At 34.1% G+C, this 25813-nt stretch overlaps 1 protein-coding gene across 1 annotated transcript in view; it reads left to right on the top strand.

Moving 5' to 3' along the window:
• MMS22L (MMS22 like, DNA repair protein) overlaps positions 1–25813 on the top strand; it is a 122574-nt gene that overhangs the window by 28024 nt on the left and 68737 nt on the right. Inside the window, exons 11-14 of the mRNA XM_090280561.1 lie at positions 4519–4581; positions 13911–14030; positions 16236–16459; positions 18352–18855. Coding sequence (XP_090136687.1) covers positions 4519–4581; positions 13911–14030; positions 16236–16459; positions 18352–18855 — 911 coding nt within the window. The remainder of the gene's footprint in view (positions 1–4518; positions 4582–13910; positions 14031–16235; positions 16460–18351; positions 18856–25813) is intronic.

Below are 25813 nucleotides of genomic sequence, written 5' to 3'. Positions count from 1 at the left end.
TACCTTTGAATTTTTCAGAATTCATATTTCTGGGTTTCAACTCTGGAGATACTGATTTAGTAATCTGTTTTGGAGTTTGGGACGCCTTATTCTTAAAACATTTTCTGGCTCTTACCCTATATTTCTTTATGAAACATGTTTCTTGTTAGACTTGACAGATTTTCCTCACTTTGGAATATTGGGCATAGTTGGCTGAGAAGTCTCCATGGAATCCGAGGGTCAGTTAGTATTGATATTGCATCATAGACATGAGAAGGGCCTAATGAGGTCTCTAAATCATCCCCGTAATAATAAAAGGCCTGTTAAGGGGATCCCAAGATAAAGTAAAGCAGGGTCAGAAAGTGCTCTGAGAAGTTCACACTCAGCTTAGTAGCAGTGTATTTGAGAATTCTACCATAGCCCTGACTGGTGTGGCTCAGTGGGTTGGGCATCGGCCTGCAAAGCGAAAACTTGCTCGTTCCATTCCCTGTTAGGGCACATGCCTGGGTTGCAGTTTTGGTCCCCATTCACAACACATACAAGAGGCAACAGATTGATGTTTCTCTCTCACGTTTATGTTTGTCTCCCTCGTTCTCCCTCCCATCCCCTCTCTCTAAAAATAAATTTAAAAAAATTAAAAAAAAAAAAAAAAGAATTCTACCATACATTGGGTGAGTCAATAGAAGGAGCTTCTCACCAAAGCTCCTCTGTTTCTTTACATGAGTCCCTACCATGATGATACACAGTAAATAATCAATAAATGTTAGCAATTACCATTGTTATTTTTTATTTAGTAGTTTTGTGGAGTTAATGTAATGTTTCACATCTTAGTTATTAAGAATACTAGAACAAAATTAAAAACTCTAAAAACCTACCTACAATTCTAAGGTTTACTTAGCATTTTTATTTCTCTTACTACCTTAGTTCTTCCAAGTACATACTTTGATTTGAATTGGTATAAATAAATATGGTAATTAGTTAAGCACTTCTGAGTCCCTGTTGAATGGCTATTATAATAATAAGTGCCAATGATAGGATACTCATGAAATAGATTATACTGCCTCTTTCTTCAGGGAACGTGTTTTCAGGTTATTAATGCTGGAACTGCATTATTTTGAGTGAGTGGTATATTTCAGTAGTGGTTGCTGTTGAACTCCAGATAGCCACATTAATATGTATCACTATTGTTACTATTGTGATGTTGAATTGTACTAGTACAAACATCCACAGCATTGCTGAAATCATTATTCTATTTCTTACAGAGAATTCCATAGGAGATTATTGCTTTTACTAGCTGAATCAAGACAGCAAATGAATTTTATGTATTTAAAATAGCTTAACCTTTGTGTTTTAGTATTTTTCAGCAGTTCTTGTGAGTTTTTTTACCAAGATACATGTTTTTTTTTATCTTAATGTTTTAAATTATGTAAAAGGCTTTTGAGAGAAAAGAGAGCTATGATATTTGAAAAAGAACCTTTCATATGATGGAAATAAAGACATGCAATGTGTATGTGCATATGTATGTGTAAAATACACTGCTTTTATCCACGAACCCTCAAGGAGTTAAATATTTCTGGACTTTTTAATGGCTTTTAAAGAAAAACTCAAGCTCTGTATTAGTAAGTTTCCATTAGGGGTCATACCTTTAGCATGTTGCATTTGCAAATTGTTTAGTATTGCACAGTGACTATTCAGTTTTTATATCAGTGAAGCATTATTAAATAAATGAGAGGGTAATATATACATATTACAGGTATAGAAACTAAGGCACGGAGTGTATCACCCTATTTTTATCACTTAAACTCGATATTAGGGTTCTCCTAAGGAGTACTTCTTCAGAATAGGCCTTTGATAGGATAACCATGTACACCAGTTTGCCATTGACAGTCCCAGGTTATGCCTGCCATCCCCTTATTCCATCTGGTTAGTTTTTCCTTTTACTCTCCAAAGCGTCTCATTTGGTTTATAAATCATGTAGTCTATTTTAATCTATGAACATAAAGATGAAGTGACTTATCAGAGCTTATATAGGATGTTAATTTGGATATTTGATATGTTTAGATTAGAATTTTGAAACTTACCTGAATTTTTTTTTTCTCCTTATGATCTATTAGCATAACCAGCTACCATATAGAAAATGGTTTTGTATTAAACATGCTTTATTGTACTAAAGAGTTATCTGGTATGAGAGGATGATATGAAGTAATAATGGTTAGTCATATGTTTTGCAGCAAAGAAATATCTCTTGTCTGTGTTAACCATAGAGATATTTCAGTTTTTAAATGTGAACTTCTTTGCCTTGAAGGTGAATGTGAAATCTTTACATTTTAAATAGGTTCAGATATAGTTAATTTTTTTTTTATTTTAGCTGTCTATAAATGGACTTTTGCTATATGTGGACTTAAATCACAAACTTGCTAATTGCTTACTATAAGTCTATAAGAAAATTTGATATTGCTTCTCATACTAGAGGCTTTAGGTTTTCATATATTTCTGCTTAATGCTTTTCTCAACCTAGATAAGAGAGTGTTATCCTCTCATAATCCCAATCATCTATTTTAAAAGCAAATATAGTTTAAGGAGAAAAATTACTTTCGAGCATTGCTAGCATCAGTTTTAACAGTGCTATCCTTGCGCGTACATAGTGCAATCAGTCAGACCAGCTGATGTTCTTCTTTGAAACATTGAAATGATGAGTAGATAAAAAGCGTGAAATATAACCTTAAAATGAGAGTTGTACCAGGTCATCTGGTTCACTGGAAGTGGAGGGTTGGGCATCTCTTACATTTCTTGTGGAGTTACCACCTATGCCGAAGCCTCAATTGGTGTTTAGTTTTGATAGTGGAAAAAGAAATATAAAACAGCCGAAATTGATGACTTTCTACTTTTTTTTTCTTTCAGTGGAGTTAAGCTATCTATAACTTAGTATATAGAAAAAATGCTGTAGCTGCTTCAAGTTAAGTTTTCCTCTGGGAGAAATAGCTGAATCCCTTGATACGTAGTCTCTTACTCATTCTTGATTTTGGCATGATGTGGTTGCTGTTCTGTCCTCTGAGTAATGATGTATTTTTTGTTTTAGGTTATAGCCACAATACTGATCCATAAAGTAGAATTCTTTGGAAAAGAATTACACTGCTTTTTAATAACACATGTGATCCAAATGCCTGTATAGAACAGAATAATTGAAATACACTCATTAACACTATCAAATTATAAAGTTAGAAACATCAGCCTTATTGTGTTTCTGCTTATTTGGGACTAGTGGTGACATTTTTTCAGTAAAGAATAATATAAAAGTAAATTGCTCAAAGCTGAAGGAAAGCTTGTTAGAAAAAGAAAATCAGTTACTGATAACCTGGTATAATGGAAGGAACTCTGGTTTTGGAGCAAGACCAACTTGGATTTGAATCCAGGCTGTGACTAGTATGTACACGATCTTTCTGATACTTGATTATGTTATCTTTTAAATGGGAAATTTATTTACTTATTTATTTTTAAGGGAACAATGTGAAGACCCTAACACAAAGAATGTATAGTATTGTTAGAACAAAATGGTCTTTTTGTCAACATTTTAGGGGCCAACTACCAGGCTTTATGGGACGGTCCTCAAGACTGCTCTTATTTCTGACAACTGCAAGCTCAGGGATTCCCAAAGCTATGTGATTCACCTGGAATACAGAACTCACTGAACTCTATTATACTCACGGTTATGGTTTGTTACAAGGAAAGAATATAAATTAAAATTAGCCAAGGGCACATAATGCAGAGTTGAAGAGAAGTACCAAATGTGGCATTTCTGTTCCTCTCCCCATGGAGTCAGGACATGGTAGTCTCCAGGCATCAGTATGTGGCATGTGCAGACCTGAGTGTCAGGTGAACTCAGTGTCCTATGAGAAGGTCCTGCAGTCTTTCCTTTTGGAAAAGTGGAGTCATTTTCATTTTCAAGCCTTTGTGAAATATTTGGCTCTGTGAAAGTCTATTTGATTTTCTTACTGTGGGGAATCTTTTAGATAGTTGAGATTGCCAGGCAGGTGACCATTACCTAAGTATGAGGTAGGACTGTATAAACTTTTTCTTTATTTTCTGTGTAAATATATTAGTTACTTGTTTACTAGAGTAGACTGTCTTGAGGCTGTTATGCATAACATGAAGGAAAAAGTCTGTGGTGGGTAAAGTACAGAATAAAGAAGAACACTCTGGAAATAAATACTCCAAAAATTATTTAAAAACTTTTCTTTTTCCTGTTAGATTATATCTGACAGCAAAAATTAAATATTTGTTAAAATATTTGTAATTTTATAGAAATAACACCGTATTATGAAACAACTCCTTTTAAAGTTTATATTGGACTGGAATAGTTGTAAAATTTTTCTACTAAATCTCCACCAGCTCTGCCAAACTAATTTTAGATATTCAAGAAGTTGTAGTAAGGTCTGGTGTTAGACAAAATGTTTGTACTTCACACTTAACTTGCTATATCACAATTTAATTTATAATTAAGTAGTAATTCTGCTGCAATAATATTTTCTTCTTTCCTAGAGACAAATGGAATCAAATTGGAACTTTGTAGAAAAACTGCTGAAAAGGTCCATCAATATTCAGGTATGCATTTGAAGTGAGACAATTTGTGGGCTTTGCTAAATTTTTATGTTTTAGATTTTATTTGTAAGAACCAAGCAAACATAAAATGATTTAAATAACAAAACTTAGTTTGCTTATTAATAACCTGTGATAAAAATGATCATTCTTTGTTAACAAGGTGTCAACGTACAGTAGTTCCTATTAGTGACTGGCCTTTGAAGGTTTTTATTTTTAACACTGAGTTGTCATTTAAAGGACAAAGATAATTATCCTAGTTGGTGACTTTGACAAAATGTATTCAAAATAAGTAGTAGATGCTTCAGAACTTAAGCTGTATGATATGAAGTCTAGGAGACATGATGAGGGAGATAAGTCATTGGCATTGGAAATTCAGCTCTGTCCTCATCACAGCAGGAAGGGGACATGCCTTGCTGAGCAATTTGTCTTACAGGCTTGATTCATACTCTAACTGATAAGGTCCTAGTTTCTGAGCCCTCATTTCATACCTTATCATTTTTCTTTCTGCAGAGCTGTTAATGTAGTGCTTCATGGCCCACAGGTCAGATTTGACCTCCTTTTAAAATAGTTTTAAATGCGTTCTTCATCACATCTTTAACCATATTGCATTGTAGTTCTGTAAAGTTTTCTAATACGTTATTTAAGAGTTTAAGGAAAAGTTTTAGTAAATAATTTTTTAAATTTGGTAAAGGTTACTTTTCTGTTAAATACAGAATATTAAAACTTGAAGAGGAATAAAAAGGAAATACGGTAGCAAAAGATTGCTGTGTATATAGTACACACACGCACATACGCAGATATGCACACGCATTTATTTTATGGCTGTATCTTTTAAAGTCAAAATAGCTTGCAATTTTCTTTTCCCTATTGTCTATGTTAGTTCTTAATATTTTAGGTGAAACATATAAATACCTTTTGTTATAAATCTTCTATGTATGAGCTGAGAATTCTAGGTTAGAATTCCAGAGATCTTTGCATACTTAATTTGTATCAGAAACAAAAGAGCTATTATCTCAATTATTGTAAAACTTTTGGTTTATTTTTATTTTTTCTATATCATTTTGGTTAGCTTCGTTCTCTGTTCTTTTTGAGAACATATTGATTTAGTGACTCAACACGTTTTTTAGGTGTATTTTTAAATTCAAGAATGTAGGGAATCACTAAAAAATGGTCATTGTCATATACAGTAACTTAATTTAATCTTGATGCCTTAACATAGCTTAGAAACCTAAACTTACTTCAGCTCTAACAGTTTTTAATGCATGATTTTGTTCTATTTGGTTTTAAATTACAGAGTATTTCTTAAAAGGCTATAAAGGTTCATATGGATAGATATCCATATACCCATAGTGGTCAAGGACAACAGGAGAATTTATCATCTCTCTTCCATAGAAAAGTTTGCTTTCTGACTAAGAGATTGAAAACTCTTTAAACACATTTATTTGTTTGAAAATTAATATTTTTATTTGGATTATGACTTCCTATAATTTTGATTTTAAATGAAGGAAACTTCAAAAAAACTTAGTTGGAATGTCTTACTCATAATGTGATAAAACTTATTCTGACATTTCATTGTATACTTTTACATTATAACTAGTATTTTAATGGTGACACCAAAACTATTATGAAGGTAATTCTTGGAAGTAGGTAGGGTGTCCATCTGAATTTGCCTGCCTTAGGCTTTCCTGAAATGTGGAATTTTCAGTGCTAAAACACGGAAAGTCCTGAGCAAACTGTCACAACTAGTCTCTCTGGAAGCAGCGATAGTACAGCTAATCTAAGGAACTTTCTCTCTGAATTTTGGTCTAGCATAAAAACAAAGTAATATCTTCCCTATGAAAGAAGAGGTCATTATAATATATACAAAGGAGTAGTCCATTTTCTAGTAATCTTTCATTTTTTTCATGCCTTGTTTGTATCAAATTAGATTTTATAAATAGTATTGGACTACTTGCTGGAGTTTTTTAAACCAATTTTGTTGGGTGCAGTAGGTGGTCATGAAGAATAAATAATATGTTTACATAGAGCTATCAGGCTCTCAATATGATTATATCTGTTCTCCCCCATTGAGGTACATTAAAATCTGACCATGCTCATGTGCTTTGACTTAATCTCCGACAGTGAAAGGTGATCTGCATTATTTAAAAAAAATAGGTTCCACATTTAGAGCAGTCTTCAAATAAAATTGATAGGCACTGTAGTTTTCATTAAGCAAATCATGTTCCAAACCTTGTTTTAGCCAGAGAGGATCTTCCAGAAACAGACATTAAACTTTGTTAGCAAAGAGAGCTTACATTTAATTTTACTTATATAGGTACAATTGAATAGTTAAGTATTTCCTTAAAAAGCAGTTTTTAGGGGTAATCCTATTTAATGTTTGTGGATGCTAACAGTAAACATTTATTCTGCCTCTAAGACAGCATCATTGTTTTCATATGAAAAGGGAGATTTTTAGTTTTATGCTACCTACTTTTTAAAGTCTCTTTTTCTAAGATCACAGCAAGAATTTCCTGATAGAGGTCATAGAAGGGTATAGAAAGAAATCTTAAGCAAGTCTAGTATTTTTTAAATATTATTTTCATTTTTTAAAGAATTTGGAGAATCCAAGGCTAAAAGCAATTCAGAATATGATTAAATCTGAATAATGTGGAACAATGATCTTTTAATTACTAATTCAAAATCATTGTGTTTCTTGGACACAGGATCTTGACTAGGATATTGAAGTTAAGCTCTCTGTTCAATTCTAAAAAATAAATCTAATCAGGCAGACTAACAGTTTCTACTTAGCTTTCAGATAAATTTTTCTTGGGTAGCTTTCTTCATTAAATAGTTATACACATGCACACGGCAGAGATGAGATACCCAGAGAGTCCATAGACAGGGTCTTGTGAGAAATGCAGAAGCTCTGGGATTGAGACAGGCAAGTTTAAGGTGGTGTGGAAAAGAAGTTAACAGGACTGGTTTATAAAAAAAATCTTTAATTAAAGGGCATGGATTTTGATGTCTTTAATCAACCCTTTTAGTTTAGATAGAGTTTGACTCAAACACTCACAAAATTGAAATATATCAGCTTAAGGTTCAATATTATGAACCTGTCGCATTTATTTCATCATTAAGAGTCAACATTTGGCCTAAAAAATGACATTTTTTTTTGCAGGTAACAAAATGATAGCTATTCCTGTGCAAGCACTATACTTAGCATTTAATTACATTCTTTCACTTAATGAATATGACAATCTTGTGAAGTTTCATTTTACGTGTTTAAGAATTAGGGTCATGGTGGTGGGGGAGGGTGTTAAGGAGCTTGTCCAGGTTCACACAGCTAGCTAGGAAATGGTAGAATTGGGATTTGAATCTTCATATGTGTTTTATTTACTTTGTACTCCCTCACAGCATCTGACTTTGTAGGATTCTTAATAAAACTAATTTTATTTTCGTTATTTCTATTTTAAAAGTTCTTTGCTGCTATATGTTTGATTAGTAATTCATTTTAGTTTCTCAATCTATTTTGGTGATACTTGTGGAAAGCATACCAATTTTCCATATTGTTATTTTCCCCCTCTCCAGTAAGTTTGTGATGGGAAAAATCTAAGGTAGGAAGAAATTAATATACTCAACTGTTCTGAGATATTCTTCCTTATAACAATTCAGCCCTTTTTTTTTTTGGTTATGAATTTGAGCTAAGATGTCTGTTGCTTATTCTACAACAGACTATTGTGTATTCTTATTTCTGCCTATCTAGATTTGAAAATGGGCAAATGCTTTATCTCCTTCATTCCATAGGTGTGAACACACATAATTTTTTAAAGTAAATTCTAAAGAAAAAACTAAGGGAAAATTATTCAAATAAAGTAATAGTGTAATATAGAGAAGATGAAAATGTATTTTGTAACAAAAAGTGTTTGTAATTAATGATAGGCTTAAAAAAACATACTTTTAAAATCACAGTCAGCTGACTGATTACCTTTCTTGCCAGAACTGTGGATAAAATGGTATTTTTAAAGCCATTTCTTTTCATTTTAATCTGCAACCACTAGCAGGAAAATGAAAGGAAATTTCTCTCTCCTTTTTTTTAAATAAAAGTACAAATCCCTTAGGATGCCATATTTAATTTCTTCTTCATTGGATGGAGAGGAAAGAGAAAGGACTTGGCCTTACAAACTTTCAACTCTTGGTCTGGTCACTAAGAACAATTTTGATCAAATCTAGGGTTCATTAAATGTTCATTTCTTTTCCCTTCTGTTTTCAGAAGGTTGCATAGATTAGTATGTATAACAAACAGGCTTTGTAGTCAAAAACCCTAATTCCCAAGTGGACTTTGCTATAAGCTATTTGTAACTTCTGAACTCCAACATTCTTTCCTGTGAAATGATGGTAATAAAACTAGGATGGTATGAGACATACATGAACTTAGATATGTAAATGTTACAAAACATCTGACACATACTTGGTATTCACACCTTTTAGTTTTTGCAAATTTCATTTATGTTTATGGCTTAAATACCTCTGTGGATTTGCATGTCTTTAAAATGAGTTTCAGATACCAAATAAAACACGACTCTTCAAAATGTACCACTTTTTAACCTTGCAACATAACGAGATTAGTATAATTCATCTCAGTAGTGTGCAACAGGAGTGAGCTTAGGCCTTGTTTAATATTTTCATAATAAAATCAAAGAATGTTAATGACAGAATGTTGTCTTCTTTGGTTAAATGCACTTAATTGTCTTTTAGAGAAGCTAAATGTCTTTCCCTAAGCCATATACATAGTTACTTGGTGAAAAGAGGCACCAGTACCCAGATCTTAGTTTTGTTCATGCAAAATGTATGGTCTCTGGTGAACCAGGCACCGTGGTAGGCCCTGGGAACATTATCCTAGCCCTAAGAGAGTTCATAGACATTTGAAGGCATATAAACATTAAATTTAACAAGGTAAGTACTATGATACAGGTGTGTGTAGTGTACTGTGGAGTATAAAGTAAGGCCACTGTTTAGCATGGAAGTTAGGAAGTTTCCTACAGGACTTGAACCTGGAGTGTATACTAAAGTATTAATAATTGAAAGAGTTAAGGCCCTGTCAAAAAAACTGCTCATGTTTGGTTCACTATCACTCGTGAAGAAATTTAGGACCAAGATCACTTTTTTTGTATACTTGTATACTATTTTTCTAGTGACACCAACTTTATTTTGTGTAATTGACCCATCCTTTAAGTTTTTTAATATCCTTCTAATTAGATTTTCCTTTTACTTATCTCGCCCTCCTCCCCTTTTGGTTATGATCTACATTTATTCTTTTTTTTCTCATTTTTATTCTGCCTATCATGGTTGACCTTTTCATTTCTCATCTTCTTTTATATCCACACTTGCCTCCTTAAACAGTTTAGGTTATATAACCCCTTAATATGATCACCCCATAGTTGTTTGTATACCTTTGATTCCATAATCCTTACCTGTTTTAAACTTGGCAAAACCAAGTCCTCTCCTGTCTCCTGCCACCTCCAACTCCAGCTGAAGATTGCTGGAGAAAAATGATACAATCATTCTTATCATTCTTGACTGTAAATCTCAGATGGTTCTTTGCTGTAGAATGTTTGCCTTTCTGCTTTCTAAAAAGACTTTATTTCACAATTTATTTTTAACACACAATTCAACACATGCTCTGCCCCAGTAAACTTAGCTAAACATCTTGCATCATAAATCATTGAGAAATGGACCAGTCAGTAGAGAATTTTTTTATCTTTGTACTTTTAAATATCCCAACATGTCTGCTTTGTACTCAACCGCTCAATCTTGTGTACTGTTATATCGGAAGTGACACTCTTTCTATCAAAGACTAATTCCATTCCCTGTGCACTGGATCTTGTCTCTTCTCACCTGTTCAAGGACTTTATATTATCTTCACTTAAATAGAGTAGTTCCCCCTTAACTGTGCACTTGCTTTCCACGATTTGAGTTATCTGTGGTCAAGAGCAATCCAAAAATATTAAATTGAAAATAACAGAAATAAACAGTCATAAGTTTTAGATTGTACACTGTTCTGAATAGCCTGATGAACTCTTGCCATACTGCTGGGGATGTGAATATTTCCTTTGTCTAATGTATTCACACTATATACGCTACCTGCTCCTTAGTCGCTTAGTTGCCATCTTGGTTATCAGAGAGAGCGAGACCACAGTCACATGACTTTTATTATAGTATATTGCTATCATTGATCTATTTTATTATTTGTTATTGTTAAGCTTTTATTGTGCCTAATTTATAAATCAAACTTCATCATATGTATGTATGTAGAGGAAAACAGATAGCATATATAGATATATAGGGTTCAGTACTATCCACAGTTTCAGGGATCCATTGGGGGGCCTCTGTATCCCCTGAAGGTAAGGAGTACTACCTATGGCATCTGTACTTCCTCACCTCCTGTTGTCTTCTCTGCCTACCATAGTTAAAGCTTCTGTCTCTGCCATCCCTGAAACTACTCTTGTTGAGGCCATCAATGTCTCCTATATTGTCAAGTCTAAGAATTCTTCTCATTTTAATCTCTCAGTAGCATTCAACACTGTTGACCTCTGTCCCTTTCTGAAATATGATACTTCTCTTGGCTTGTTACTTGATGCCTGGTTTCTTTTCTACTTCATTGGCTTGCTGGTGTTGCTAATAAACTTTTTTTGCCTGATGTCTAAATATTAGAATAGCAGGGGACTCTCAGTTCTGGGTCCTTTTGTTTTTTCCATCCACAGTCTTTCCTGGGTTCATCTTGTCTAACCTCTTAACTCTAAAAATGTCAATTTGAAGGTAATATCCAAATTTATATCATAGCTCTGACTTTTCCTTTGAGCTCTAGACCCATATGTCAAGTTGTCTACTTCATATCTCCACGTGGTTGCGCTGTGCAGTCTCCCACCTGTTTCTCCCCTTGGCTTTGCCATCTCAGGAAACGTATGGTATATACCATCAACCCATTTTCTTAAGCCATAACCTGAGAGTTCTTTTTTGTTTTTCTTTTTAAAAAAATTATTTATTTATTTTTAAAGAGGGGCAGGGAGGGAGAGAAACATCGATGTGCAAGAGATAACATTGATCAGTTGCCTCTCCCACGCCTCCAACTGGGGACCTTGCCTGCAGCCCAGGAACATGCCTTGACTTGGAATCGAACCTGCGACCTTTCGGTTCCCAGGCCAGCACTCAATCCACTGAGCCACACCAGCCATGGTGAAAACCTGGGGGTTCTTAATTGCTCTCTTTTCTTCAGACCTCAATATAACTCATCAACAAATCCCATTGCCTCTGTTTCCAACATTTCTCTAAAGTTGTCTGCTTATCTCAGTCTTACAGTATTATAGAATTGCCTCCTAACCTTTAGAGGTAGCAGAAGGAGAAGGAAGCAGGGGGAAAAAGTAGACAATTTAATATTTTGTGGTGGAATAATCATTCATGTTTGTTAAGAGGTTACTCACAACTGAGTTGCAGCCATTCAACAGTTATTTATTTAAAGCTTACTATATAATATATAACATGGCTGGTTTGGCTCAGTGGATTGAGCGTCGGCCTGCGAGCTAAGTGTCGCTGGTTCGATCTTCCAGTCAGGGCACATCAGAGAAGGAAAACTCTGACTCCAAAAAACCTCCGCTGCCTTGCGGCATACCTCTTCAGGGGAAAGACTAAGGGAGTAAACCCCGACAGAAAAAATCCGGAGCCGGAGTCCCTAAGGCGGTTTGACATTGTAGTCAACACCGGCAACTCCTGCGGCGCACCTGAAGCCAAGCTGTATTGACTCCGTCTTTCCCTTGGACCCTTCAGCTGCGAAGAGAGGGGGGTTCTGCTGCATGGGCAACAGCAGACCCTCCATATCACCCTGCCCAGGCTCTGTAGCTTCAGCTTCACTGGAGAGGACACTCCAGCGTCATCACAAGATGTCGATTCAACACGGGAGGAGACAGATACCGTGTCACTCCCGAGTTGGACTGCACAGCCATTCTCGGCGGTGCAGATAGACTCTTAAGAAGCTACACCATCGTCTCACGAGACGGACGGCTGCCGACGACGACGACGAATATATAACATGCACCTTCAGGTCTCCCAGTATGTCTGCCTGGTACATGAGCTCTTAATCTGCTTTTCTGTTATATTTGCAAGTGCCACTGTTTACCTTCTAACTGGCCTTCCTGCTTCTGTTCTTATCCACCATATTCATTCTCCATGCATGATCCAGCGCAGTAGTTTTGAAACAGTCACCTCATGTCCCCTCTTGTGCTTTCAGAATCCTAGTAGCTTCCCAACATATTTAAAATGAAATCCAAACTTCTTACCAAGACTTACAAAGACTCAAATGAGATATAGTCACTGACTATCTCTGACTTAATCCTACAATACCAAGCTTCCTGCTGATTCCATGTGCTTTCTAAACTGTCATGTATGCTTTCCTTTCAGGTCTTTCGATGGCTGGCTCTTTTTCATTCAGTTGTTTAGCCCAAGTGTGTGCCTTCAAAAAGGTCTTTTCATTCATAGCTCCTGATATGATGATGATCCACATCCTCTAAGATCACTGTGCAGCATTACCTTTTTGTTTGTTTGTTTTTTAACAACAGTTATAATGATTTAAATTTGTCTTGTTTGTGTCAGTGTTCTCTTACCATTCTCCCCCCCAGTGCAAGTTCTACTAGAGCAGGTACCATTTCTGACTTATCATTGCTTTATGCCTAGTACCTTAGAATGTCTGGTATATAATAAGCTTTAAGTAATTGTTGAATGACTGGCATTCAGTGATATGGCACTTTTTAACAAACATGGATAGTTATTTCATCATGGAAGACTAGATTAAATTAAGGTGTCTACTTCTTTTCTATTTCTTTCTCCTGCTGCACTTCCTGAAATATATGTACTCTGCCAATCCTCTGGTTTTTAAAAGAGCAACTCATATTCCTATGAAGAATTTGACCTAGTACTTAAATGTGACCTTAGGATTTGTGTACATCTTAATTATTAGATCATTTTTGCTACTTCTTTTTGCTTTGGATTTCTTTCCCAGTCTCTGGATTTCCTAAGCCATTCAATTATGAGATACCTATTGTAATTTTTAAATAATTGAGTTAAAAGTCAAATTGATTTATATAATTTCCATTATGTGAATATAATAATGGTCTCTAAAGCGAATTTTTAGATGTAAACCTTATGCTGATTTAGACTTTCTGGTCTGAAGATGATAGTGGATATGATTTGGTGATATATATTCATATTCTTTTTAGAAGCAGGTTATTTGGTGCAGTATCATGTGATAATATTGATGCTGCCAGAGCCCATTTACTTGCTCACAATTTCAGTTTGTTTTTTAGGATGGTATCCTAGAAGAGCAATTACGAATGTATCTTCACTGTTGTTTGACACTTTGTGATATCTGGGAGCCAAACATCACAATTGTCACCATTTTATGGGAATATTATAGCAAGAACCTGGTGAGTAAATAGGATATGAATTTGTTCCAGGAATTTGAAGAACTTGTACATGATATGTGAGGAATGTTTTTATGGCTTAATCATAATAGTTATGGATTATTCTTAAAAAGTTAATTTTTCAAAGTAGATTAGAAAAGCTCAAGAATAATTTTATATTTCACAAACATTGTCTATAGAGCATTGTCATAAGGGAACAGAACATTTGGTGTACCTTTCCTCTTAAGAGGAAGAATAAACAAAGTAGCTGAAATTATACCAGAAATATTTTTTTAAATCCTGATTTATAAGTGTTCTCTAATAGTGCTTGCAGCACATTGAACAGTTAATGCTGTCCTGAATAAGACATAGTCTTGGCATTTGAGTTACTTATGTGGTATTTGGGCATATATTCTGTACAAAACTTATAATACTGTGGAATGCCGGAAAAGGGAGTATATGACCCAGTGTATGGAAGACTGTATGAAGTCATAATTTTTTCACTTGGCCTGGGGAATGAGTGGAATTTTCCAAATGCAGAAAATAAAGAGCATCCAGGCAAAAAGAAAGTATGGAGAAATGTATGGAGACATTAAAAAAAAAAAAATGAAAGATCTATTTCTACCATGTTAAAGAGTTCTGAGTAATAGGTTTGAGATGACTATGGCGAAAGATGGAAATAAGGAAAATAGAAGGTAGACTTGGGCTAGATTATGAAAAATTGAAGATAATGTCCAGTTGAATTATGCTTTATTTAGGAGACATTAGAGAGCAAGGATGCAACGTATTAGGTATGTATTTGAGAATTTTTTCTGAAAAATTATATAAATGAATTGGGTACAAATAAGTTAGTAGTCCAATGTAGTAGTATAAGCAAATAATGCAAGACCTAAAGTAGGGATAATTGATTTAGAAAGGAGAGGATAAATTTGGAATATAAAAAAATTTAAAGTAGAATTAAAGGATTTAGTTGCCTGCAGTGTGTGGAGAGAAGATTTGGAATATATGGGTTTCTGGGTAAATAGTGAACCCCTCACTCAAGGTAGAAAATGGAAGTGGAAAATTTACAAGTAAATTAAAACTTTGGGTTTGTATATAATGGAGCTTATTAAAAATGAGAAAGAATATCTTTTCCTGAATCAGTGTAATGTCAGGTTGATTAGGGAAATGGCTGCATCTAGTTCTGAGGCAGACTGTTCTCTGCAGGATGAGTCTAGATAAGTATCTTATCATAACTGAAAACAGGAAGGTACCAAAGGAAACTGGAGTCATGTCGAAGGGGCACAGGAGCCAACTTGAAGGAGCTCCCATTGCCCAGTGCTGGGTCAATTTGAGCATAAGAAGGAATAGTGCCTACTATGCATTAAAATATATCAAATATGTTTAAATACTTGAGTTTATGATGATTTAGAAACATTATTCTGAGAAACTTCCATTCTAAAAATTAAGTAAAAGAAAATATAAACTATATCTTAGTATAGTAACCAAATTTCTGATGAGCTAATTCAGAAGGAATGATAGAATTAGAAAATCACTATTTTGTACATCTGGTGAAACAGTATCTGGGCAGTGATTATCAGTTGTTGCTAAAACTGTTAAATAAAAGGCTGGTGGGGACCTTATTAGTGGATAGATCAGACTGACAATGCGATCAATCTGAGCATCAAAACCAGTAACAGTCATATGTGCTTTTTTACTAATTACAGCAGGAAGTACCCAGTACTACCTATGAAAGATTCTTAATAAAAAACTTGACCTGAGTCTGATCAGTCCTCAGATACAGATACCAATTTATAGAAAAGGTAGGGGTTAAGATACATTAAGTGACACTAGGGAGGTGCAAGCAGCTAAATCCATAGCATAGGAAATTCTACACAGTAAATGACTGGATATAAAAGTAAATTCTATGACAAAAGGTTTGGAAACTTAAAAGAGCTTTAAGAGACATATCAACCAAATGCAATGTATGTATCTTGTTTGTATCCTAATTTGGACAAACCAACTGTTAAAAAAGACATTTGTCGGGGATGATCCAAGAATTTAAGTAGCCCTTGATGTTCTGTGCTTTTATGGAATTTTAATTTGTGGGGTAATATGTGATAATGGCTCTGTAATTTTTGTGATTAAGATGAGTCAGGCTTTTAATGAACTAATTGGGATTTGCAGCTTTCCATTTTTATTTACTACTCAGAGAGTTAATACTTGTTTTCTGTCTTTTTGTGCTTGTAGAATAGTTCTTTCAGTATTTCTTGGCTTCCTTCGAAAGGCCTTACAAATATGACGTCACCCTTGTCTATGCTAGAAATGGTGAAGACCTGCTGCTTTGATAAACAAGATTATGACCTGTATGAATCCAGAAGTAGTTACACCATTTTCCTTTGCATTTTGGCAAAAGTAGTTAAGAAAGCAATGAAAAACAATGGTCCGCATCCTTGGAAACAAGTCAAAGGAAGGTGTGTGCCATATTCTCCTTTGTCATGAATGTTCACTTATATCTTTGGAGAAGTGTTACTGTTCTTTTTTGTTGTTGTTTGTTTGTTTTGTTTTTGTTTTTTAAGTTACCTTGTGCTTGGAAGTCTTTATGCTTCACACAAATGTGTTACTTGATGTAGGACAGCAAAACATGGAGCTTTTTGAGCCTGCCAATCTTTTATAGTAAGGGAAAAAAGTAATATCCATAACTTGTGGAGGATTTTAATTTTTATTCATATCATCAGTCCTAAAGATTGAAATTTTATATACTGAATGTAAGGATATAAGAGAACTGTTGTTTTTCTTATCAAAGTTAATTATAATGTTACTATATAACTCATTGCATACATTTTGTTAAGAATTACAGAAATAAAAACTGTCTCCAAATTGTACCTTGGCGGGTAATAAATTTGGTCTATAAATTTTGTGTTCTTTGAGACCAGCAGACCCACAAGCCCTGCATTCTTGAATGAAAACTAACCAGAGTATAGTGAACCACGTAACTAATGTTTTCATTTTGGAAATATGCCCAGTTTTAATTTCTAGTGTGATAAAATAAACTTTTGGTCATATTTTGTCTTTTCTCTTTTTTTAGAGCTTTGCTTTTACGTGGGTGTGATTTTTGTCTTCCCTTGTCCTACGCCCTTTGCCCGCTAGCGCTTTCCTAGCCCTCTTTGTGCAGATACTGCCATCTACCACTTTCTCAATTTATGGGGTAGGAGTTCTCGCAGCAGAACGCTTCTTACCCTAGGTAGGGACTTCTCAAAAATCACTAAATAACATTCCTATTTGATTCTCACAATAAATAAGTTTTGCAAGGTTATAGTGATATAGTTTAGATTTTTTTAGAATATACTTTTTTAATGGTAGCTTCTTTTTTAAACCTCTAGTAATTATGTGGCTCAAACAGTAGTTTTTCTTTTATTGTGTTTGCTGATTTGTTTTTGAACCTTAATTCACTTAATGGAAGACAAAATTTTCAGAACTTTATTGCTTAAAGGGATCATTGGAATCCATTCAATAACAGGAATGGATTATTAGGAAATACTTTATACAGCATTATGTGGGCATGTTGGAAGCTATAAAGATAATTAAACTGATCTTTACTTTCAGGAGCTTATCAGCTCTGTGACTTACAAACAAATATTTAACCACTCATGAACACTAATCATTTCTATCTTGAGTAAGCTAATTATAGAAGCTATACAATTTAACAGTAGGATTCAAAATGGTGATTTTCAATTCTAATCCCTTAATTGATTAGAAAAGTACATCAACTATTAAAATTAAATAGTATTGACGAGGTTTTTTAATGGCTAGCATCAGAGATTTTAACACTAACAATTTTTATTTGTGCGTAGGTAAAAATCATTTTTTTAGGACTTAGAATTGTCTTAGAGTATACGTATAGCAAGAGTAAGTTTTCTGTTAAGGGATAGAGGGAGAAAAGGTTTAAGGAAAATTGTTATATAAAATTGTCCTGTTAAAATTTCTGTAAAGCACATCGAATTGTGCTTAAGAGATTACATATTCTTTCTTATTTGTCAATAAAGACTTAAAAAGAAAGGTGATAGAGGACTAAAGGAAAAGTCATGTACTTTATGCAAAGAACATTTCTACTGTCCTGTGGGGAAAGCCACTGAATCCTTTTATTCACTTACAGATGCTTGGCTACATCATTGAGAAATTTGAAGGTAGGGGTATTCTGTTCATTTGTTTCCTAGGTGGACAAAGTGACCTGGCAGCATTGTAATGAAGAATTAGATGAGAATTCACAGTAATGAGACTCATGAATATTGAGTGAAATGTTACTTTAAAAGATGGATTTTTGTGAATGAAACAGTTTTATTAAAGCAATTTTTATGTTTTACAGAATATATTCCAAGTTCCATCAAAAAAGAATGGAAGAACTAACTCTAGTTGGTCTGCAGAATTTTTTCAGCCTTTTTCTACTGTTAGCGGCTGTTGCAGAGGTAGAAGATGTAGCAAATCATCTTTTAGGCCTCCTGAATTCCCTTAAGCCTGCCTTAAAAACATCACCTCTCATTTGGAAGGGTCAGGCAGCCTTCCTCTTGATGTATACTCAGAAAAATCTGGACATTGGTGTTTTGGCTGACAAATTTTCAGCTGCTTTCCGGGAAAAAGCAAAGGAATTCTTGGTATCTAAGAATGATGAAATGGGACAAAGACAGACTCTCTGGACACTTCTTTCCATCTATATTGATGGTGTTCAAGAAGTGTTTGAGACAAGCCATTGCTTACATCCTTCTCATGAAACACTGCTTAATGACGGATTTAGTATGCTCCTGCCAGCGTGTCAAGAATGTGAACTTAGGACAGTATTACACTTTCTAGAGGCTGTTCTGGCCAGAATCAGGTATGTTTTCCAGTGATGTGCTAATTTATTTGTTTGTTTCATATTATCACCTGTGTCAATTCCGTAATAAAAGTTTTCCTTTGGTATACTTAGGAAATCCAAATGTCGAGCTGATTTTATTGCTACATATCATAAATCAGTACTTTTCAAACTGTTCTTTCAAACAGTAGTTCTAAAAAATAGCATATGTGCAAACACATTAAATTAAACTCAGAGCAGCTCTGGTGCAGTCCCAGACCTATGCCTTTTTACCCCTCCTTTCCTTTCTATTTCTCCTAAAAGAGTATTATTACCTAGAGGTATGTTTTAGATATTCTAAGCAAAACCATGAGCTCAAATCTCAAGTGGCTTTTACTCAAACGTATGTATGTAATTTATGATTTTGGCCACACTATACCATTTAAAAAAGTAAGTTTCTTTAAATATTTTGCTGTAGAACTGTAGCCTCAACTGCCTGAAATACTTCCAGCTAAAACATTTTATTCTGAGATTAAGGTAGGATTGTTCTATTTATAATACCAATCAACTATATAAAACTTACTGTTTTGGGATCCACTTAAATTATAACAAATGTGAAAATGCACTCATACCTGAACAATATCTAATAAGCAGAGTGGTAATGACAATTACTTTCTTTAATGTCCTTTTTTACATAATACTTTTATTTTTGACATACATGTTCTTAAGAAGTTATCTGCTACCACTCAGTGTAGTAAATCACTGTCTCTGAAAAGATAGGTAGAAGTTATATATAGAAATATGATCTTATTTTAAATTATGTCTGAAGTTAATGAACAGGCTGCTTTCCTCTTCCTAATACCACATTACAAAAGTAGCATCTGTTTTTCAAAGGTACCAAGCTTGACAAGATTTCCAAATTTTGGAAATTTATTTATTACCTATTTTATTTATTACTAATTTATTTAATGTTGGTTTGTGTAGTCATACTGATGAACCCACAGGTTTTCATTCCTCATTAGCTTTTATGTAATTTTACTATTTGTCTGTTTTCAGCAGTTTAAGTTCCAAAGGTTTAGCCTGAGTTCTTGATCAGACAATTATCCCTTTACCCCCTGGTGTCAGCTGTTTTAAAACAAGAATCTTAAAGCTCTCAAATTTTTTGGATAGATAGATGAAAAGCAAATGTATAGTCAACTTTATTAGAAGAAACTTTTACTAATTCTGGATCTTCTCCATGAATGGTTTGTTTTTAGTCTAGTAGAGTTTGTTAGCAGATATTATACTTTCCCAAGTGTCAGACTCCTTTTGTTTGTGTAATTTTTAAATAAGTGGTAAGTTGTATTTCTCCGTTTTTCCAGGAGAAAATTAGAAATTTCCATACTTCTGCTACTATTAATGGTTTATTTATATAGTTCTGAATATACAAAACAAGTAGGAAGAAGAGCTTACTGGTCTAAACCTTCCTGGTGATGAGGAGCTATAGCCCCCAAAAGATGAAGGGGCAAAGGAATAGAAAACAAAGCAGGGAGTATGGGCATCTTGGGAAGAGGCTGTCATGGAAACCAAGTGTCAGAATCTGTATATCTTTCTGCCTGTTCCGCTGAGGATGGACAAGTCCCTTTTAATCATCTTAACTATTGTATTTCTTCATACATAGGTCTTTTTTTTTTTTTTTTTTTTTAAGATTCATATCCTGCAAATACTATTAAATTTTTTAGTTAGAGCTTTGGGGAGCTCTTTGTTGTTAAAGTTTTCTTTAAATTGCAAATATATTATCATTGGTAAAAGAAAGAAAAATGAGGTATAAGGTGACAAGTAAAAGTTCCTCTTCCCACCTTCACTTCTTTATTCTCTAGTTCAAGGATTCCCAACTAGGAATGAGTTTATCCCTTAGGACGCTAGGCAGTGTCTGAAGTTTTTGATTGTCACACCCAGAGGGTCAGGGTAGCCACTAGTATCTGCTATTACCTGGTGGGTAGAGATCAGGGATACTGCTAAACATCCTACAATGCGTGGGACAGCCCACACAACAAAGAATTATCTGGCCTAGCCTCAGTGGTGCTGAGGTTGAAAACATTGCTCTGGTTCTACTCCACAAAAGTCAAACAGTTTCTTATAGAACCTTTTAGACTTTTTGCTATTTATTGGCTTATAACCCAAAATGGATAATCTTTGTTCTGCAACATTTTTTCACTTAGTATTTCCTCGATAGCTTTCCGTGTTGGTATATGAAGACCTCATTCTTTTTAATGGCTTCTTTAGTGTCCTCTTACATGGAGGTACTAAACTTTATTTAACTAATCCCCCCAAATAATGGATATTTATATTGCTTACTTAAAAGAAAGAAAGAAGAAAGGAAGGGAGGCAGAAAGGAGAAGCATGAGAAAAAGCCATTTAGGTATTTGACCATAGAGATATGTTCCTAATTTCTTCACCCAAAATGTGGAACTTCACTGAAGATCATTATATAGGAGTCTTTTAGGTATGTTATAATATTATTACTTTTAATATTAGAAAATATGAAAATATTTTGGGTAGTTGTAAAGCATAGGCTTTTCTTTTTTCCTTTTAAGTTAAGAACACAGCTAACTTTTTTGAATTTTGGTTTTGATAGGGAAGATGGGTTATATAGATTGATGATATTTATTCCTGGCTGCATCCCTGACAAGGGAAAGAATGAAATACTTTACCTTAGCAATCTCTTCTGTTTTCAAATTCAGGTGGGAATAAGGTACCAGTCCTTGCATAAATATGTGTGCAAGATGTATGAGTGTGTGTGTTGAACTGGGTAATAGTTTTATAACTGTATGACAGAGAAATTACAGGTAGGCAGGAACTAAGATCACTGATTAAGGGAGAAGCGGCTCCCTCTAGGCTGTTAAGAAATAATAACTTCATATGCCACTTTCTGCTAACTGGAACTGATGGCTCACCAGAGCATTCTTTATTGCTGATTAAGTAGCATTATGAAAATACTGACTTGGTTATGTTAACTAAATGCCTCTGTGTGTAAAACTTAGAATGTCAAATAGTTTTAGCAGTCATCTTTAACATTTCACATTACCTTTCTGGAATCACATTTCTAGTTCTCACTTGCTCTTATTTGAGGTTAATATTAAAATGCCAGTCTTTCATTTGTGGACTTAGGTGTAGCCAAAAGCTTTTCTTTAATTATATCCATTCATGCTGCTATAGTTAAGGGTCTGTCAGCATTCCCATTATAAATCTCCATTTTCAGGGTTTTATAACACAGCTATGAAAATTAGCTTTGGGCAAAAACTTGACATACAAGATCTCATGAGATTCTCCCTCCTCCCCATCCCCCTTTTTCATTTTTACTGAAGTAAGGGTGAGCGATTTCAAAATGCCTTTTGGCATCTGCAAATAAAATTTGGAGTTTAAAAAGAAACAATAAGTTTTCAGGCTTTGTACCTGTTTGTTCTACCACGTAGGGACATTGTGGACTTGACTTACAAATTTAAGCCAAATGGATATTGATCAACTGACATCCAATTTTGTATTAAACAAGAGCCTAGTTTTAAAGAAGTCTAAAGGCAGTTGAAAACTTACCTAAAATGTCAAATGTTGAGGCTAAGAAATAGTTCAAAAGGGATTACCTTTTTTTGATACCCAATGTGTTCAAGTACAACTTCTTAAAAGATTAAACTTTTTCCTGGCTTCAAAAAATACATGTATTTTAAAATCCCTTTTCTTCTTTTCCCTTGAGCCTGCAAGGTCATCTATTTGTTACATATTTGTTTTGACATTTGGGATGAGTGTGTAAGTATGCACACACAAGAACTGTTTATTCTTTCAAATATTTTCAATGTTCAGTAGTTCTAGCTATTTTAACCTTTCTTGTATGGAATCATTTATTCTAAAGAATTTCTTTTCCATCTTCAGTGAGAGAACTGGCGGTTTGTCTACGTAGGGAAAGAGGTGGTACAAAAGGAAATAGTCTTATGAGGGTCTGCTGTACGCCAAATAATTTACATGATTTTTCAGGAAAAATGGAGAGGATATTCTTGACAGCATGCATGTATATGATACGTGATTTGATGTAGATTTTAATACAAATTATGGGGCAATGTTTTAATAATTTGGGAGAGGGAGCACGAGTATGCTAATGGAAAAATGCATTTCCAGTTATGTTGCTACCAGTTTTGGTTGCTTTAGAGAAAGAATGAGCATCCTAAGGGAAAGTATAAATCTTAGTATTTGGGGAATATGTAAAATGTAAAGATTGCTTTCATCATCAAATATTTCATATATTTTTCAACTGAGATTTTACATATAAATTATGAGTATTTTTACCTTATTTACTCTTTACCAGGCTTGAATTTTTCAGATTGTGTTTACAGTCACTTTTTTGTATTATGTATTTGTGCAATAATATGATCTACTCACTCTTAGGAATGTTTGTGCAGTTTGTTTTTTGTATTTTGCTAAAACATAGCTTATCAACTTAATATTTTATGTAGAAGAATTAATATTTGGGTCAGTCATTTAGTCTCCAGGTAGGTCTGTTACATAGATAAGGTATCTCCTTGCATAAGTACAAAACGATTTTTTAAAAATATTGTACGGGAAAACTTAGGTATCTAGATCTCAGCTTTATTGGGGAAATGAGGATGATAGCACATATCTCTCTAGGTTATTTTGAGGATTAAATGCAATAGTGAATATAAAGTGTTTAGCACGGTACTCAGCTCAGTAGTACATGTTCGATAAGTGTTAGATGTCGCTGTTATTATAATAATAATTATTTTTTTAAAAACCCATAATACAGTTATTTATTTGTACTGCATTTTATGCCTGATAACTTCAATGGACATGTGTAGATGTGTTTGGACTTACCTCTGATGGTTTTTTCACTCATTCCTAGTAAAGTACCTTTAGTACAGAGACCATTCAGTAAATGCTTTTTGATGTGTAAATTAAAAACAGGGTTTTTAAAAACAGGGTTGGGATTGCAGAGAACATGAACATTGCCTCACCAATACAGAATTGTTGGAAATTATGATTCTGTTTTTCTAAAAGGGTAAGGAGCTGCTGTTGAAAAAGAAAAGTAATTTTTAAGGTAGAAATGGGAAATATATATATGTCCCTTCTTTCTCTATATATCCAATTGAGAGAATTGTTTTTAATGTCTTTGGAGGATTTCTTTATCATCTCTTCTTTATTCTCACTATTATTATTATTATTATTTTTTTTTTTTTTTTGCTGTCGTGAACAGCATTTATTATAACAATGTAGAATAATTTAATGTTAGGAAGCCTACAAAGAAGATATATCTGGAGATCAGAATGGAAAAATATATCATCATTGTTAGATTCATGCAAGGAAGAATGGGGGAGACATATAAACCAGTTCAGAGCTTTTACTGGGGAGGTCCAAGCAGTCAGGCTGAGTCTGGACTGACTGCAGCCTTCACAGTCATTTTCTTCAGTTTTAGAGCATTTTCAGTGCTTGTCTAATCTCCCTGCCTCCAGTGCCTACCCTCCTTAGACCATCTATTTTTTAACACTTTTATTGAGATATATCACTTTCATACAATTCACTTATTGACCCTTTCAGTATATTCACAGAGTTTTACAACCATCATCACAAGTTTAGAATAGTTTGTCAATCCAGAAAAGAAATTCTATAGCAGTCACTACCGTTTTCTAACTGCTAAACCCATTAGCAATCACTCCCCATTTTTCCCTTCCTAATCCCCCATCCCTAACAGCCACTAACTTTTTTGTCTATGAATTTGCCTGTTATGAACCTTTCATATCAGTGGAATCATACAACATGTCATGTTTTGTGACTGGTTTCTTTCACTTAGAATAATGACTTCAAGATTTACCCATATTGTAGCATGTATGGGTATTTCTTTTTATTGCCAAATAACCCATTGTTTGAATATATTGTGTTTTATTTATTCATTCATTGGTTGATGGGCATTGGGTTGTTGTCACTTTGGGGCTATTATGAATAATATTGCTATGAACATTTGTGTTTTTACGTGGATCTGTTTTTATTTTTCTTAGGAATAAAATTGCTGGGTCATATGGTAACACTTTTTAACCTTTGGGGAAAATGCCAAATTGTTTCCAGTGTACTAGTTTACATTCTCATCTAATAAGGACTGAAATTTCTCCACATCCTTGACAACAACTGTTGCTACGTGTTTTTCTGATTGTAGTGATCTTAGTGGATGTGAGGTTGTGTCTCGTTGTGGTTTTGGTTTGTTTGCATTTCCCTGGTGGCTGGCTAATGATGTTGATCATGGGCTTTTATGTGCCTATTGACGATGGTGTTTTCTTTGCAGGTATATCTGTTTGGATCCCTTGCCCATTTTTAAATTTGTTATTTGTTTTTTTGTTACTGAATTGTAAGAATTCTTTTATATTTTCTAGATACAAGTTCCTCATCAGATACATGATTTGCAAACATTTTCTCACATTTTATGGGTTTTCTTTTCACTTTTTTTAATGTTGCCTTTTGTAGCATAAAATATTTTAATTTTAATGAAATCCTACTTATCTGTTTTTTCTTTTGTTACTCATACTGATCTCATTCTCTTGCTACATTTCTCTTCTTGGAGAACAAGTCTGCTTCTATCATTCTATGTTTCAGTACCTATAGAGACATGCTCATGAACACAGAAAACTTCATATTATACATGATTTCCAAAGTCATGCACAGTGTGGCTTTACTTATGTCTCAGCTTTTCTTATGATTTCTCTTTAATTTAGTTAAATGGAACTACCAGTTCTCAAAAAATGTCCAGGTCTTTCTTGCCTGTGTATTTTCTTGTTAAAGCCATGTGAAGGTTCAGGTCACATCTGAGGGCTGAATAAGCTAAAGTTACATCATAACCAATGATTAGAAAAGGGTTAAATCTAGGGAATGAAAGTAACTGTTAAGATCAGATGTCAGAAATGGTCAATGCTGGTCACAGTAGGCATAGAGAGGAGCTAAAGATGGAATCAGACAGCATCATATGGGA

This window comes from Furipterus horrens, unplaced genomic scaffold (genome assembly GCF_987537825.1).
Source record: "Furipterus horrens unplaced genomic scaffold, mFurHor1.1.pri manual_scaffold_6, whole genome shotgun sequence".
Lineage (NCBI taxonomy): Eukaryota > Metazoa > Chordata > Mammalia > Chiroptera > Furipteridae > Furipterus > Furipterus horrens.
This window is presented reverse-complemented; position numbering and strand designations above follow the sequence as displayed.